The sequence below is a fragment of the Drosophila eugracilis genome, unplaced genomic scaffold, assembly GCF_018153835.1.
Source record: "Drosophila eugracilis isolate 14026-0451.02 unplaced genomic scaffold, ASM1815383v1 contig_90, whole genome shotgun sequence".
NCBI lineage: Eukaryota > Metazoa > Arthropoda > Insecta > Diptera > Drosophilidae > Drosophila > Drosophila eugracilis.
Genome location: NW_024573812.1, coordinates 7,601,237 through 7,616,399, shown reverse-complemented (window position 1 = coordinate 7,616,399; position 15,163 = coordinate 7,601,237). Strand labels below are relative to the sequence as shown.

Sequence of the window (15,163 nt, the reverse complement as noted above, 5' to 3'; positions counted from 1 at the left end):
TGGTCACTTGTATGCACGAGTTTGACACAAGACTCTTTAATCATTTATCACGGAAGGAGAGTCCTCAATGAGGAGGCTTTATCAAAGGCAGGTTATTTAATTGCCCTGTACTTGAAATAGTTTGTAAAGTGATGAGTGCTTATTAAGGTGAACTATGTGGAGTATTTTAGAGTGGAATGAGAAATGAGATCTGTTAACTTTATTCTCACACTTATGTTGGTAAATCCCTATTTAATTTTGTTACTTTTATTTGCATTAAATTATAATATTAAAAACCCCATTTACAGCATGCAGGCATTCCTTTTAGTAACAAACAGAAAAAACCCCTTCAATTTATGAATTCATTTCGCACTTTTATTAAACAATTAATCCAATTACTATTTGTTTTTCTGATTACATTAATAAGTACATATTAATTTGCAATTCATGTAATTAAAAAAAAAAAAGAAAAACACATTCCGGGCAGGAATAAAAAGCCGCCTTGATTGAGTGTTTCATAAAATCATAAATCTTGTTTAACTAATTACAATTCAAAGGCCAACCTGGAGTGAGTGAGCTGACTTTTGAATAAATGAAATGGTTATTGATGTGCCTGGGAAAAAAGAAAATGATGATTTTTGGGGTCCGCGATCAGAGTGCGGCGGCCATTAAACAGGGCCACAAAGCTAAAGGCCATAAAAAACGCAATATGCTGCTGTTTTATTTGATTTACTTTTATTATTGCCTGGCCCAGAGATAGAGACCGTTGAAGTATAATGATTTGGCGGGCCAATTTTAAGCATAAAACGAAGGGCAAATGGTTCTGTGTCGGACATTTATGTGCTAGATTTTATGGCAATTTTGTTTCGGCTAAAACAATAAGAAGATATATACACCAGTATGAGGACAAGCTGAATCGGAATCTGATGCCCATTGTATGTGTGTGTGTGTGTGTGTGAGGGGAGCAAACGCATAATCTAATAATATTTTATGTGGACAGCATAAAAAGCACAGCACTTGAGAGTCCGTTGAACTTTCTTTCGGAATTCGGGTTTTCTTCTTTTTCGTCTTTTACTCCAATGTCAAAGGACGGCAGGATGAGCATTTCCATTGACCAACAAAGACAGAAAAATCCATGCCAATTTATTGAAGTTTTTGCCTTTGGCCAAGGGCCATAACGAGCAGAACGAGCCAGCTAGCCAGCTAGCCAGATATCCAGTATCCATTCTGAGAATGCGAATTTTATGATGATGCCTTAAAAACACTCGCAAAAACACACACACACACACACACTCGCACACACCCCTCCATTAAGGGCGCAATTAGCATTCAGATTGCGCATACGCCGTGTATGCTGCACTATTTATCCCTGTGTTTCATTTGCATTTTCAATAGTTTATTATACCCAGCATTGTTGGAACTCTTAACGCGCTCCGGGCATTAAAGCCAAATGAGCTGAAAATAATGGCAGTACGAGTATCTATTAAGATTTAACGAGCAAAAAGCGACAAACTAGTCGGGCATCAAGCGGAAATCGCTTGTGAAATATCATTTTCCATTTTTCATTTCCCATTTCCATTCCAGCAACATTTTAACTGGCCAGTGAATGAAATGATAAGTTAGTCAATCAGTTGATTATAGCCATCTAAATATAACATTGCCAAGACGAAAGCTTTAGAGAAAGATTTCTGAAATGAATAAATAAAACGCTAAATGGCCGGAGAGTAAAAATAAATGCCAGGCGAATTGAGAACGCAGAAAGGCCAAGCCAACAAATTTAAGCATATATATCAAATACAATTCCCCCTCTATTTTATAATATCCATATAAATATATATATATAGATAGATAGATAGATAGAGAGAGAGATACATGTTTGTCTGTGACTGACACATACCTTACCCAGCGCATGTGTGGGCGTTTGATTGCCGTGCATGTGTGTCTGTGTGTGTGTTGGCCAAAATTCCATCAACTCGCGTGACGTCACAGCTGTGACAGAGATTCCGCGGGGAAATTATGCCATTGATTAGCTCGCGGCTCATGATTATGGCCATCCTAACGAGGATGATGACGATGTTGCTGACGAGGAGAATGATCATGATGATGATGCCAGTAATGACGTGTCAAACGGCAGGCGACACTCCCCACACACACACACACACTTACTTAGAGGCAGACATATGGCGGAAACTAAAATTGGCTAATGGCCGTTCTCACCCATTCCATTTGCTAGTTTCCATACTGGGATCCTATTTGGGGTTTTTGGAAGGGAGCTCTCTGAAGGGACTAAGAGTCGTGGGAAAAACCCACTTTTAGCTTGCACTACTTGGGAATTGTAGGTGAACACATTCATTACTTCAATATTAAGATTTCATCAGCGCTTTAAACTATTTACTTAACTTCTTTTAGATAGAAAGTTTCTGATTTAAGAATAGTTCAAGTTTATAGAATTAAGTTCGAGAATGTATACTTTAAGTTTTTCTCCTTGTCGAGTGGCAGTTAAATATTATATAATAATAATTTAAATCACCTAAAAAATACTTCAAATTCTTAATGTTTCTATAATAGAAGAAAACTTTCTCATTTTAGTTTCCTATCTCATTTTACCCTTACCTTCTTACTCCGCTGAGTAATTAACTTTCTGGACCTTTTCTAAGCTTAAATACATTTTAAATATCTTTCCCAAGACGATTATATTATTTTTATAATATAAATATAGAGCTCATATCACTACTACTAACTAATTTCTATCGCAGAGACTTCCCTGAGTGGGCTGCTATTTTTTGCCAATTTGTTATCTGCTGTTTTGGACAGGCAGCATCCCAGGACCTCACTCTCGTGGCCACTTGAGATGGCTAAAAATACCAGCCAGGATGTATATGTGCGAATGTGTTGGGGGTCGAGGGTCAGGGGACGAAATGGTAGATAACATTTTAAAGCAATTTAGTTTTCATCGCACACATTCTGCGAAATATATTGATTGCCGATGCCACAATCACGTACGCAGGACCAACGTACCGTTGGGTGTGTGTGTGAGGGGGTTTTTGTCGATAGTTTGGCACTTACATTGCGAATTCGTAATGCAAATGCAAAATACCGAAGCCATAAATTATGCGTCCCCCCAACCACTGATTGCCCCGCTTTATGATGGAAATTACAATTTGTCACCATTTGTTATGTATTTGCATATTTGCAGGCAAAATGAATATTGGCATCGCAGCACCGAAATGGGATAAATTGTCGCCGCGCGAATTTTTGCAGCTGCAGGAGTTGGCCTCATGTAAGTGAAAAGCAGTAAATCAAATTGCACTAATCAAAAGCAAACACATTTGCATGGGGGGGGGGAGGGGAAATAATCAAGCGAAATCATGGTCAATCCAACCGCCCTTCATTATGCCCTTTTGTACTTTCCCTGCTATTGATAAATAGTCCAATTAAAACATTTTTCATTCCCTTTGATTTGCATTTAACCATAACCAATCACGTTGGCCAGCATGCGCATAAATATTTGCATGACTTTTGAATTTCTGATGAGTTATGCAAGCTGAAAATGTTCATATATGGCAGTGAGGGATCATAAGTTTAACTTCTGTGAATGAGATATTAGTTATTTTTGTAATTTCTACACAAGATTTGGTTGTCTTTGATAGTGAGAAGCTGAGAATATGAGAAAGTACTTAAAATAAAGCCCTTTTTCCATTTCAAGAAAGTTCATTTTTAACCATTTATTAACACTTCCTAAAATCCCTTCTAGTCGTACCTTTTTATAGATACACCTATCTCCTCCAGTTAGCCAAAAAAAAAAGATACAAATTTCCCATTACCGCTTACTGCAGTTGCATTTACATTTTCGCTTGGCTGGCATGGCACTTGCAGCTTCAGCAGATTTCTCATGACAGCTGAAGCTTGAGGAGCGCATCTTAAAGAGCGACTCTGTGGCAGCATCCTTTCCACACATCTGGTGCACATCCCCCAGAGTTATGTCTGACACTGTTTGCATTCTTTGCTGCAGCAGCAAAGCTGTTTGACATGGCAAAGTAGTTTACCTTTGGGTGAGCACTCGTTTCCACCTCATCCCAACGGTTGCCCAGGCATTGCGAATTACACGGAACGGCAAATGGGAATGCTGAGCTTATGGATTATGGGATATTACATGGAACGTACAGTAAGTCTGCTTGCTGAACTTGGTCCACTCTTAAGACCCACTTGGATGATGATGGAAAGGGCCGCGTTTCTGCCAGTGCACCTGGCTGAGCAATATTCCCTTCGAAATCGAAGAAGCTCCGAACGAACGTCAACATGAACATAAAAATTTGCCGAGAAAAATGTTGTAACATAAAAGGTTTAAAGCAAGGAAATCCAGCTTTGCAGAATCATAATTTATCAAAGGAAAAAGAAAGAGCTTATAGGGAGTGTCCTCTATATCTGAAGATAATTTTTAATGACAGCTTTTCTAGGAGAAGAAAGGTTATTAAACGAAATACAAAGTTTATTTTACAATTCTAAAGCTGGCAAAGTCAGCCAACTCATTAAACAATCTTTAGAAATTAATAATTAAAAGACTTTTTAGAAATTTTACTATGTATTTAACCAGTTTAGTACTAGTTTGATCGTGTATTAAAAAATCAAATTAGTTAAGCTAACACCACTTAGTTAAGGAGCCTTAAAGACTAGGAAGGTGTCCTTTTTTTGGGTGTAGCTCCGTCGCGGCGGAACCCGTAGTGCAATTTGAGATTGTGGCCATTCAGGAGGCGTGGCACAGGATAAATGGGTGCGGCTGCAGGTGCTTATTAGAGTGCGGTTAAACTGTTTTTAGTCTGCGGTGCAGCCCCGAACGAAGGCCATCAAAAGTGTCAGGAGCAGCTGGCGTTGCCATGAAACAGAAACAGAAACTGCAAATGAAAGTGGAACTGCAAGAGGAAGTGAAGAAGAACTGGAACTGCATTCAAGTGCAGACACTCTGCACAATTGCGGTTGTACACTGGCAGACACACAACTCTCTCATTAGGTTAATAAAACTCTGGGCTCAACATTTCGGGCGAGGTAAGGCTCCCCGTGGAGTTTATTCCGGGCATTTGTAGAGTCATGTCAACCAACTCGTCCAAGTCATCCAGTTCATCCGCACCCTCACCCGCATTTACCAGCACGAACCACTTGTTTTCCATTAGTTAATTATCCCCACTGCGCTGCAGTTGACCCGCCTGAGTCACCTGGGGAAAAACACCTGTCCACCACGGCTGGCCCACTTAAGACGTCGATTTAATTCACCTGGCGCCAGTCGAGCGATTGACGTGTGTCCTGCCACTCGCCTCGTCGCAGCCGTGCTAAACTGAACTTTGCATAATCCCTGGCTTACTCTGCTGGCTCACCTGTGTCCTTTCACCTGTCTTACATCTTGCAGATTCCACCCGAAAGCTGCAGGATGTTCTGCGGGAGTTCAGCTCGCCGAGTGCCGCCACCACGCCCAAGTGCATTCCGGATGGGGTAAGTGTTGCCAAAATCTTATGCTCTTCTCCTGCAATTAATTGAAAGCGGTTGGGGATGGGTGGGAAGTTGAGATGGAGCTGGAGCAGGAGCAGGAGTGGTAGTGGAGACCCTGCTCAACGCACAAGTCAAGAGCTCCTTTCGCTTCAGTTCGGGTTACGTCTTACACTTTAATCCTCAACCTGGCGACTTGGGAAGACCGATGAAAGGCGATTCAGCTAAGCTTAAGGAGGAAACTCACATGTGGGGGCACTGAGGGAAATCGTTGGCTTTGTAAATGGCATTAAGCTTATTTTAAAAAATCTATTTTATCGGTTATTAGAAATAAGTGTAAATCTAACTAGGAAAGAAAATTGTTAGGAAAGGAATGAAATCCATATAAAAAAGATAACGAATACGATTCTTAGAATTTATTTCTATAATTCGAATTAAATTGTTCACTTTGCTGGCACTAAATCGTTTTCGTTTTCCATCTCGAGAATTTGTCCAAGAAATTAAAAAGATTTTTCTTCTAGTATGTTGGCACTGACAAGGAGCAGGAATAAGAGCAGGAGCAGAGCTTACTGAATAGAGATTAGGTAAGGGATGGGGAAAGGGGAGAGATCAGGGGAAAGGGCAGTCAGGTGGGGCGAAAGATTGAAAGTAAATGTTCTTATACGTACAATAAATCACAGACTTTTCAAGTTTACGCCTGAATGCGAAATTGGAATTGAATCCCAACAGAGACAGACACTGAGCTGGCCACCCTTGTACCCGAATGAATAACCTGACAAGTTTATACATACTAAATTAATTTGAAACTGCCTGCAAGGCCATCAATTCGGTTAGATTCGAGATCCGGGAGATTGGAGCATGAGCCACTGGAGCTGCATAAATTGTTACTCTTTCATCGGGGACAAGCGAGTCCAAACGAATGCCCAGATCACGTCAGGTTACCAAGGTAGAGGGACAAGAGGACTTGCAGTTTGCATAGTAATATACATTTTTAATTCGGGACTTTGGAATCATTGAAGCCAGAGAAGCATATGCAAACGGGAAATATTCTCGGTTTTCCTTTTTGTTAGCCGGTTTATCATTTGTTTTCCCAGCGTAACGAAATGGAAAAAGTATAATTAAGTTTCCGTCACTCCGGCTAACCCCACCCCAGGATGCCTTTCACATGCTCGATTCGAACGTGAGTGAATGATTCCATTGGAATTCACTTTGATATTGAACACCCTGAGCGGGACGGAACGGGAAGGTACGGGATGTTCGAGTACTTCTAGCACTCACTGTTTGTCATTGCCCGGAATTTTTCGAACAAATGTAATTCCCGTAAATATTTCAGTAAGCGAAATGAATTGAGATGCCACGAGATGTGTGCTTCTGCTGCCTGGCAACATTTCTTTTTTTCTTTACTTTTCCTTTTTCCTATTCCAAGTAAGCAGCTTACATATCCTGCATCCGCCCGCCGACAGCTTTAACTTTCACTCAATGATAGCTTGTCTTTAAGCCGGGAAGATCCAATTAGGTTAATTAAGAGCAGCTTGTCGCCAGGTGGCTATGAAAAAGTATATGTTTTCCGCTGAATTTTCCCCAACAATTGGTCACTTATGGTAAAGGGAGGTGGGACTGGGGGAGCTTTAAAAACCAGGAGCACGAAAAATGTGAAATAGAGCCCATATGGCTATAAATTATGTCCCGAAGCATACTGCGATGCATAATGAATGCAGAGCGCAGATTAAGTTCGCCGGAGTGGAGTGAAGATGAGTGCCAAATGGCCCGTATGCGGGACTTAACGTATGTGTGTATGTCTGTGTGGGTGTGTGTTTGCGATTAGAGAGTGTAATGAATATCACGCATACGCACCGAACACCCGAAATGTGCTTGAATATTTATTCATTAAGCCACGCGCTCACGCATAGCGTCACATAACGCATCCCTGGGAATACCAGCGGAGATTGAGGCCAGGAATACAGCAGAGGTTACAATAATAGATATTCCACTTCTTATTTTAATGTTTTCTGAAAATATGTTTTTAATATTTTAATAATTTTAGGAATATGCTATTTATTTTTCAATTCTGTAGCATGTTAAATACGATAGTGCTTTTGTGATATCTCTTTCTTTGTTTAACTCTCCTTTTCCCTTATCCCCGCTCATCCGTCAGCAAGTACATGCATTCGATCTCTTATTCGAAAACATATGATAGAAAGGGAGAACAATATAAGGCTTACAGCTATTCGATCTCTTATTCTAAAACATGTGTTAGAAAGGGATAACAATATATGGCGTACAGCTATTCAATAGTACAGTTGGAACTAAACTACATGCAGCACAGTGGGCCTCATAAATATGTGTCCTACCACAATTCCTAATTAACTTATACTAAGATATGTTGATATGTTGAAGTTGGTCAAGAGCTTGTCAAAACTAAAAAATAGACCTACAAGCCGGTGTATATCAGTAATCAATATCTGAAATTTGTCCCTATAAACAACCTCTAAGTACGAAAATAAAAATTAAAACTAGGATATAAAAACAAAAAAAAAATATGTAATGTAATGTAAAAAGAGAGTCCTATTATCTTAACCCCGAGTGTAAAAGTACATAGGGAAAGTTAAGAGAGGAACCCCTCCCCTGAAAAGCAGCAAACGAGGAGCGGATGGAGAGCTCTTCGCTGGCGTATCTCGTTGCTCCTTGCTGGCTAAATAAATTTTGCTAACGCAATTCGCGCCATTATTATAGTGCTCAAGCGTGTGTGTGTGTGTGTGTATGTGACTGGGTTGTAATTTATGTGTGTGGCCATGGGTGTGCGTATCTGTGTTTGGGTTTACAATATGCCGATGTTTCTCCACTTAGGCGTGTCGCTGCCATTTGCGTTCACTGGCTTTAAGCAGTTTGCCTCGGCACTCGCAGTAACATGGCTATATAGCCATAGTCATGGTCGTAGACCATATATATAGATGCTGGTGTAGTGCCAGCCAACGACACGCGTATAAACTTCCATTTGCCTGTATTGGGTTTCATTATGGCCAAGGATCCAGCAGCCAGCAAACAGTCAGCAAGTGTTTGGATGCACAGAGAGAAAATCTGATTGGTCTTGCTTGAGGGATCTGCATTTTAAGAGATATTTCTCCGTTAAAAGTAGTTTCACTAAGGAAATACTTACTGTTATTACCTCTTTTTATCCTAAAGAATATACATTTATTGCATCTCTTACTGAAATCTTTTTCCCTGTAAACCCCAAACCTCAGCGTCCTCTTAATGTTACCAGCGCCGGCTCGTTTACTTTGTTTTATGTTTCGAAATTTAAAACGAAGCAAAATAGCAACAGAAGAAGCGGCGGCTCATGATGAGTCTGATAATAAAGGCAGATATTTCCAGTAGAAAAGATATATTCCTGGGAAGCGTGGAGGGCCCAGATTCCACTGATTATTTCATTACTTGCGACACGACTCGCTGCCTCTTGCGCAATTAATCGCACCCATCCAACGCACTCTGACACACACAAAACCATCCCCGTTGAGTTGTTAGTCTTGATTAGCTGTTATCCTCGAAAGGGAACTGGGAACCGAAACCCAAAACTGAAACCGAAACTGAAACTGGCAACTGTAAAATCCGTACAGCCCGGGGCTTTACGTCTATCAATGTCAGCGATTGCCGGCGTCTATCAATGTCGCATTGTTGATTCAAGCATTGCGCCGCAGCTGTCAATGTATTGACATTACACGTGGTGTTGACATGTAATTTGCCCCAATACCCATACAGCCAGGTTCCGTTCTGCATCCATAAAAACTTGGCCCGTACTCGACAACGAACCCATTGCCAAATGGCAAATAAAGAGGCGCCAGATCCTTGAGGGACATTCCCCGGCACGTACCAGGCGAATGGAACCTTTTCCCAGACAGAGAGAGAGCTCGGATTTATGTGGGAATTTGTGCACTGGACAAATGTAAATAGAATGGCTTACGACTGGCCGGCCAGTCGCCCACAGGAGAGAATTATGTATTCCGCACGCGTAAAATGTGAAATTTTAAAGCAAAAATCTCTGCTTGATATGTTGGGAATTCACTGATATTTGACCTTCAATTAGACCGCAAATAGGAGCCGTCTCGTAGTAAAGTATCATTATTAAGTCCGTGGAGATAAATGTACTTTCGCCTCACTTGCCACGCAGAAAATCATCTCTGAATGTGTCGCAATATGGCGACCATTTATTAATCATACGCTCCGTTGTCAACGGTAATAAAGTCGATGACGGCGGTCGCTTTGTGTTCCCCTCTTCCTTTCCCCTTGTAATATGCGAGAGAGAAATGAGAGGCCCTCGTTGAAGCCAACTGCAAAATGTTTTTTGCCATAATAACGTCAACATATTATGTTGCATAAGTAGCATCCTTCCAGTCCCTCAGTTCTACGTTCTCAGCCCACAGAACCAATCTCATCTGCCACAACAAACCCGATGCCACTCGTAAAACTCGGCTGCCAAAGCGGCAGTGGAGAGAAAGAACTATGCAACGACGAGTGTTTTGCACACATTTTAGCTTGTCACTTGTGAATGGCCTGCGGTAGATTTATTTCATACTCCTGCAGTGGGAGAAAATAGGTGTAAGGTTTGGGTTTTATTCTTAAATAATGGATTTATATGTTTATCGTTGTTCAGATTTAGATTTTATATCGAATTCATGGATTGTCTAAGACAAGCATATTATTAAGAACGCGGTTTTCCCTCCCTATCCTGATCATTGGTCTGAAAGAAGTTGATTACCGAATTGTTCTGGTTTTTGTTTTAGGCTAGAATGGCAACCCAAAGTTCTTAGCTTAAGCCAAGATCTCCTTTTTATTTCTTCAAATGTTTAACTTTAAGCCTAAATAGAACCATGTGCCTTGTTGGCTTATTAAAAACAGACAAAACAAAGGCCGCCCATAAATCATTGGATGGGCTTGTTTTATTTATACGTTTTATTCCAACTCTTTTCACAGGACATTGATTTCGATGGGTTCCGGCGGTTCCTGGACGCGTTTCTCGACTGCGAGGCGCCGCTGGACCTGGCCAAGCATTTGTTTGTGTCCTTCCTCAAGCCGAATGTCACCCAGGCCCAGCTGCATGGCCGGGCACTTAATCAAATGGCCGCCATCAGCAGCACGGCCGCCTGTGCGCCAGTCACGTCGCACACGAAGGGTAAGAGATCCTCCTTGCCACCCACATTTCTACTCACATCCTCATCCACCCCATCCACCACCCACCGTCGTGTGTATGTGAATAATTGCTGAACATTTCTTTTGGCCTTCCCCCATCAACTCGCATCCTAACCGCCTGTAATTAGGCTCCATACCGAACATCAATAGCATTGCCGAGCTGATGCCGCAGTGCAGCGGCAGTGGAGGCGGCATCGGCGGCCCAGGGGGCGTGGCCGGAGGCGAGGGCCACGCACAGACCCGCAGCAGCTTTGTGGACAAAATCCATGGCATCACGGATAAATTACACCACTCACTGGGCGGACATCTCTCACACGATCCCAGCAAGACGGGTGAGTTACACGGGGAACAAAATGGGGCCCTAGTGCTAGGGAAGAGAACTTCGATTTTCTTTATACTTTTCTTAAACAAATATCAATAAATATACAATTTTAATTTCGGAACATTTGCTCATTTCGTAGACTTGCAGTTTTCTAAATTTATTTATTTATATTAAAATTCCCAAAGTAAAGATTTTTTTTCTTGGTATAGTAAAACTTTCTCTGCTTTCTGGCACGTGTTTGATATATCCATTCTATTCTATTGACCGGGCCATTTAACAGGCAGCGTCCATCCGATGCTCACCGTGACGCCGAGTCCCTTGGCCAGTGGACCCAGCATGTTCCAGGCCAGCAATCCGGCCCGGCGATCCGTGGACTCGAGTCCCTCCCACTCGGCGACAAACCACTCGCAGATGTCCCGCAACTCCTCGAAGAAGAGTAACAATTCGGTTAATTGCAAAATTGATGGTGAGTATTAATTAGGCATCTTTGCCCACATCCCCTGCCCACATCCAGATCCGCATACCCCTTATGACTTCGTCCGCTGAAATTGCTATGTGCATGCGACTTCCAATTAAGACGCTTATTGTGCAATCAGCATGTGATGTGAGCGGGGATTGGAAAGTGGGTAGTGGAAAGTGTATAGTAGGTGGGCCATCTTGGCAGCTGGAAGTGCACAGCCAACTGATTGGCCTGCCAGCCAACAGACCATTTCGGGGAGAACAATTCAAATGCGAAAATTAACCGTCTATGTGCGGAATGCTCCATTTGTTCGGGGAAAACCAACTTTGGTGATTGCTTTCTGAATGGAGAGCAGCATTTGTTATAATGGTTTTACATTTTTAAGGGGCTCTGTGATTTTAAATACAAAAGGTGTAGGGTGAAACTTAAACTATATAAATATTAACAATTATAGTGGATTTGAAAAGCTTTTTATAAACTTCAAGGAATGTTCCTTAGAGAAAGGATTTCATCACACAAATTACATATCCATCTTTACAAAAACCGTAGTAAATGTAAGGCATTCAAGAATAAATATCTAGATGTTAATAGCTATAAGATTATCTGTATCATATTTATCACCTTTTTATATTTCAAGTGATAAAACTGCAATGTGACTGATAAAAATAAATGGTGTAACTGCAGCTCATTCAGATGAGCTAACTAAGCTGGAAATCCACGCTTATTTGCCATTTACTTAGTTAACTTTCTCGCTAACTTACTAATTAGTGGAGCGAGCACAAAAAGCAAATATCAACACGGAAGGAAAACAAGGCAGACATTCGCTAATTCATGAGTTCATAAATTATGGACCACCGACCGCCGCCCAAGTTGCAGTCCTTAGAAAATGTGAAACTTGGCACAGGAAGTCAGTCTTCCATCTTGTCCCCTTGCTTCTTCCTCCCCATCTTCCGCTTCTTCTGACACAACAACAAAGAAAAGCTGAAATATAAAAAAAAAAAGGAAAGCTGAGCGACTCTTGTCTCAGAGATCGTGTCGTAAATCAACGCCCAATTAGAAACATTTTTGCATTTCACGAAGTCGCAACTCGTAAAATGCGAAGCCTGCGTTAAATTAACATTTATTGCTCACACACACACACACACACAGGCAAACGGACACAGCAGCAAGGCGCCAGGACCCTGCAGGGCATTCCTACGCACACAGATAAAGACGAGGCGCACTTGCGGCCTGAAAGTATGCAGCAGTATTTTTCGCCTCTTTTTTCTCCCTTGTTTTGTTTCCCTTTTTGCTTTCATTCATTTCGCTTCGTTTGAAATGTGTACGAGAATGATTAATGAACGTAAATTTCGCCTTTTTTTTCCCTCGTTTTTTGCGCTTTTGTCGCTGGCCAACAGTTTCACGCATTTTGCCAGCAATTGGAAGGCATTGTCCTGGAAGTTCAGAGGGTGGAGAACACAGCAACAAAAAAATGGAAAGGAAAGGAAAACAGTACATATGTATCTAAAAATCCGTATTTGGGGAAGAGAGAGAGGAACCAAAACTGAGGATGGCTAATAAAGATTTTCACTTTTGGCAAAAAGTAATCTTGGCTTAGCTTCGGCTTCACTTATATCAGCAAATTCTTTCGGCATTCGTTCAAGGCTGTAAAATAAACAAAAATGGAAAAAAATCGAAGATATATATTTTAGTTGTTTAAAACACTTTAAGGTCCGAATCTAAGCAATATTTGGAAAATATAATAGAAAATAAATTGAGAATCATTGTCAAATATTTAGTAATAATTTTAATATTATTTGTTATGGTTTTTGAAAACTATTCCTATTTATTTCTTTGAACTTCAACTTTATTGCATAAAAATTTAAATATTTTTATATATTTCTTTAATATTTTAGCTAGAAATTGCTCAAAACTTAATAATTTAAAAAATTAAATGAAATTCCATTGAAAGTTAAACACTTTCCAATGTTTTTTCTCTCTGTAGTAAATTACGCAAAAGGCGAAAGGACGAGGCCCAGTCAGGAATTTCCTATTAGCATTATATATTAAGTACAACAAGGACCTCGCTTCCTTCCACCGAGTGTACGTGTGTGTGTTTGTGTGTGTGTGTTTTGAGCGCCTTAAGCGCTAATTGGATTAGTTTTGCTTTGCTTTTTGTACACCGCCTTTGTGGCTGTGTGTGTGTGCGTGAATTAAATTTATTAGTCCAAATGTAGGCCGGCAAATAAGTTGACATTGATCCTGCACACACACACACACACACACAAACTCAGCCTGTTTGCTCAAGTTGCCTGCACTCATCGCGAAACCGACAGCCTCATTTAGTTATTAAGAAGAAGCCCAAATATTAGCATTGTATCTGGCACACAAATACATTTACATATTCAGATATATATATATATAGATATATATATATTTTAATTTATTGCCAACAAACGCTCCGACATTAGGCAAACATAATTAGCTAAAATACAATCATCTCCATGTCTTTTTCGGGTGTTTGTCTAACTTAGATGGCAAGTCCCGCTCCGCCAGCATTAACATACAAATTACCACATCAACGGCACACACAAATGGCCTGTCAAAATAATAAAAGATGGAAATCATTCATATTCCCGAGCAGGCGAACAAACACACAGCCAAGCGAAAGTCAGGGAAAGTTCCTTTGAAAATTTCTAAACAATTTACTGGGCCATTCAGAGCACTTTGATTTCAATTCATTATGTAATTACGTGGGATTTGACTGCAAATCAAGGGGGAGTACTGCAGGGCCGTAAGATGGGGGAGAAAAAAAAGGTGAATAAATTTGTAATTATGGCAAAACAAAGTTAAACGAGCCAAAGTATCTGGAGCATAAGATGAGAAAAGTTTTTGGGTCGCAGGCTCAAAGCATTAAAGGCAAGTACTACCTCTACCTCTGCCTCTACCTTCCTTCCCAGCCACATTAAACTGGAAAACAAATTGAGGCAGCATTTTCCGAACTCAACTTCGAGTTCATTAAGAGCCATAACGTAATGCCGGCTACTGGCTACTGGCTACTGGCTTTTGGCCCGGTCAAATGTCGGCAATTAACATTAAGCATAATGGCAACTGGCTGTCAGCTGTCGATGGCATTAAGAATAATGAGGGGCATCCACTCTGTCACCCAAGGAGCCGAGCACTTAATGAATGCACTTGCTCATGCACTTCCCAGTCACTCACACACTTTCCTCTTTCACTTGCAGCTGACATTAAGCTCCTGGCGCGAAAACTTTCCCATTTTGATCCGCTGACACTCAAGGTCCCGCTGAAGGATGTCGTCTGCTATTTATCACTGCTCGAGGCTGGCCGTCCAGAGGATAAACTGGAATGTAAGACTTCGATCCGACAACTCCTCCTTCTGCTCCTCCTTCTTACTTATTTATTCATTGCATTGCAGTCATGTTCCGGCTGTACGACACGGATAGCAACGGAGTCCTGGATACGGCCGAAATGGATGCCATTGTTAATCAGATGATGGCCGTGGCCGAATATCTCGGCTGGGATGTCAGCGAACTGCGTCCGGTGAGTGCCGGTTAAGACCGGCTTACATTAAAAACTCATTACGCGATTGCAATTGCAATTGCAATCGATGCAGAGGATATCCACTTACAGCACACCCCCACCCTCAACCCCTTTATCAGTCGCCCTGCCTTCTGAGCCCTGCGTTTGGCGGTCACGATTCCCGAAACCCGTTCAACTACTCATTGACCCAATCCAAT

At 41.3% G+C, this 15,163-nt stretch overlaps 1 protein-coding gene across 4 annotated transcripts in view; it reads left to right on the top strand.

Annotated features, from left to right (window-relative positions):
* Positions 1-15,163, top strand: part of LOC108112804 (diacylglycerol kinase 1) — a 45,379-nt gene that overhangs the window by 13,155 nt on the left and 17,061 nt on the right. For 2 of the 4 annotated variants that reach the window (XM_017223094.2, XM_017223093.2), the window contains exons 3-9: positions 3,176-3,259; positions 5,381-5,463; positions 10,426-10,624; positions 10,770-10,973; positions 11,244-11,429; positions 14,648-14,773; positions 14,842-14,966. In XM_017223094.2, the coding sequence (XP_017078583.1) occupies positions 3,181-3,259; positions 5,381-5,463; positions 10,426-10,624; positions 10,770-10,973; positions 11,244-11,429; positions 14,648-14,773; positions 14,842-14,966 (1,002 nt within the window). In that variant the 5' untranslated portion in view covers positions 3,176-3,180. Of the gene's footprint in view, positions 1-3,175; positions 3,260-5,380; positions 5,464-10,425; positions 10,625-10,769; positions 10,974-11,243; positions 11,430-14,647; positions 14,774-14,841; positions 14,967-15,163 lie in introns of those variants that run through there. The other 2 variants (XM_017223095.2, XM_017223096.2) reach the window with 2 other exon arrangements.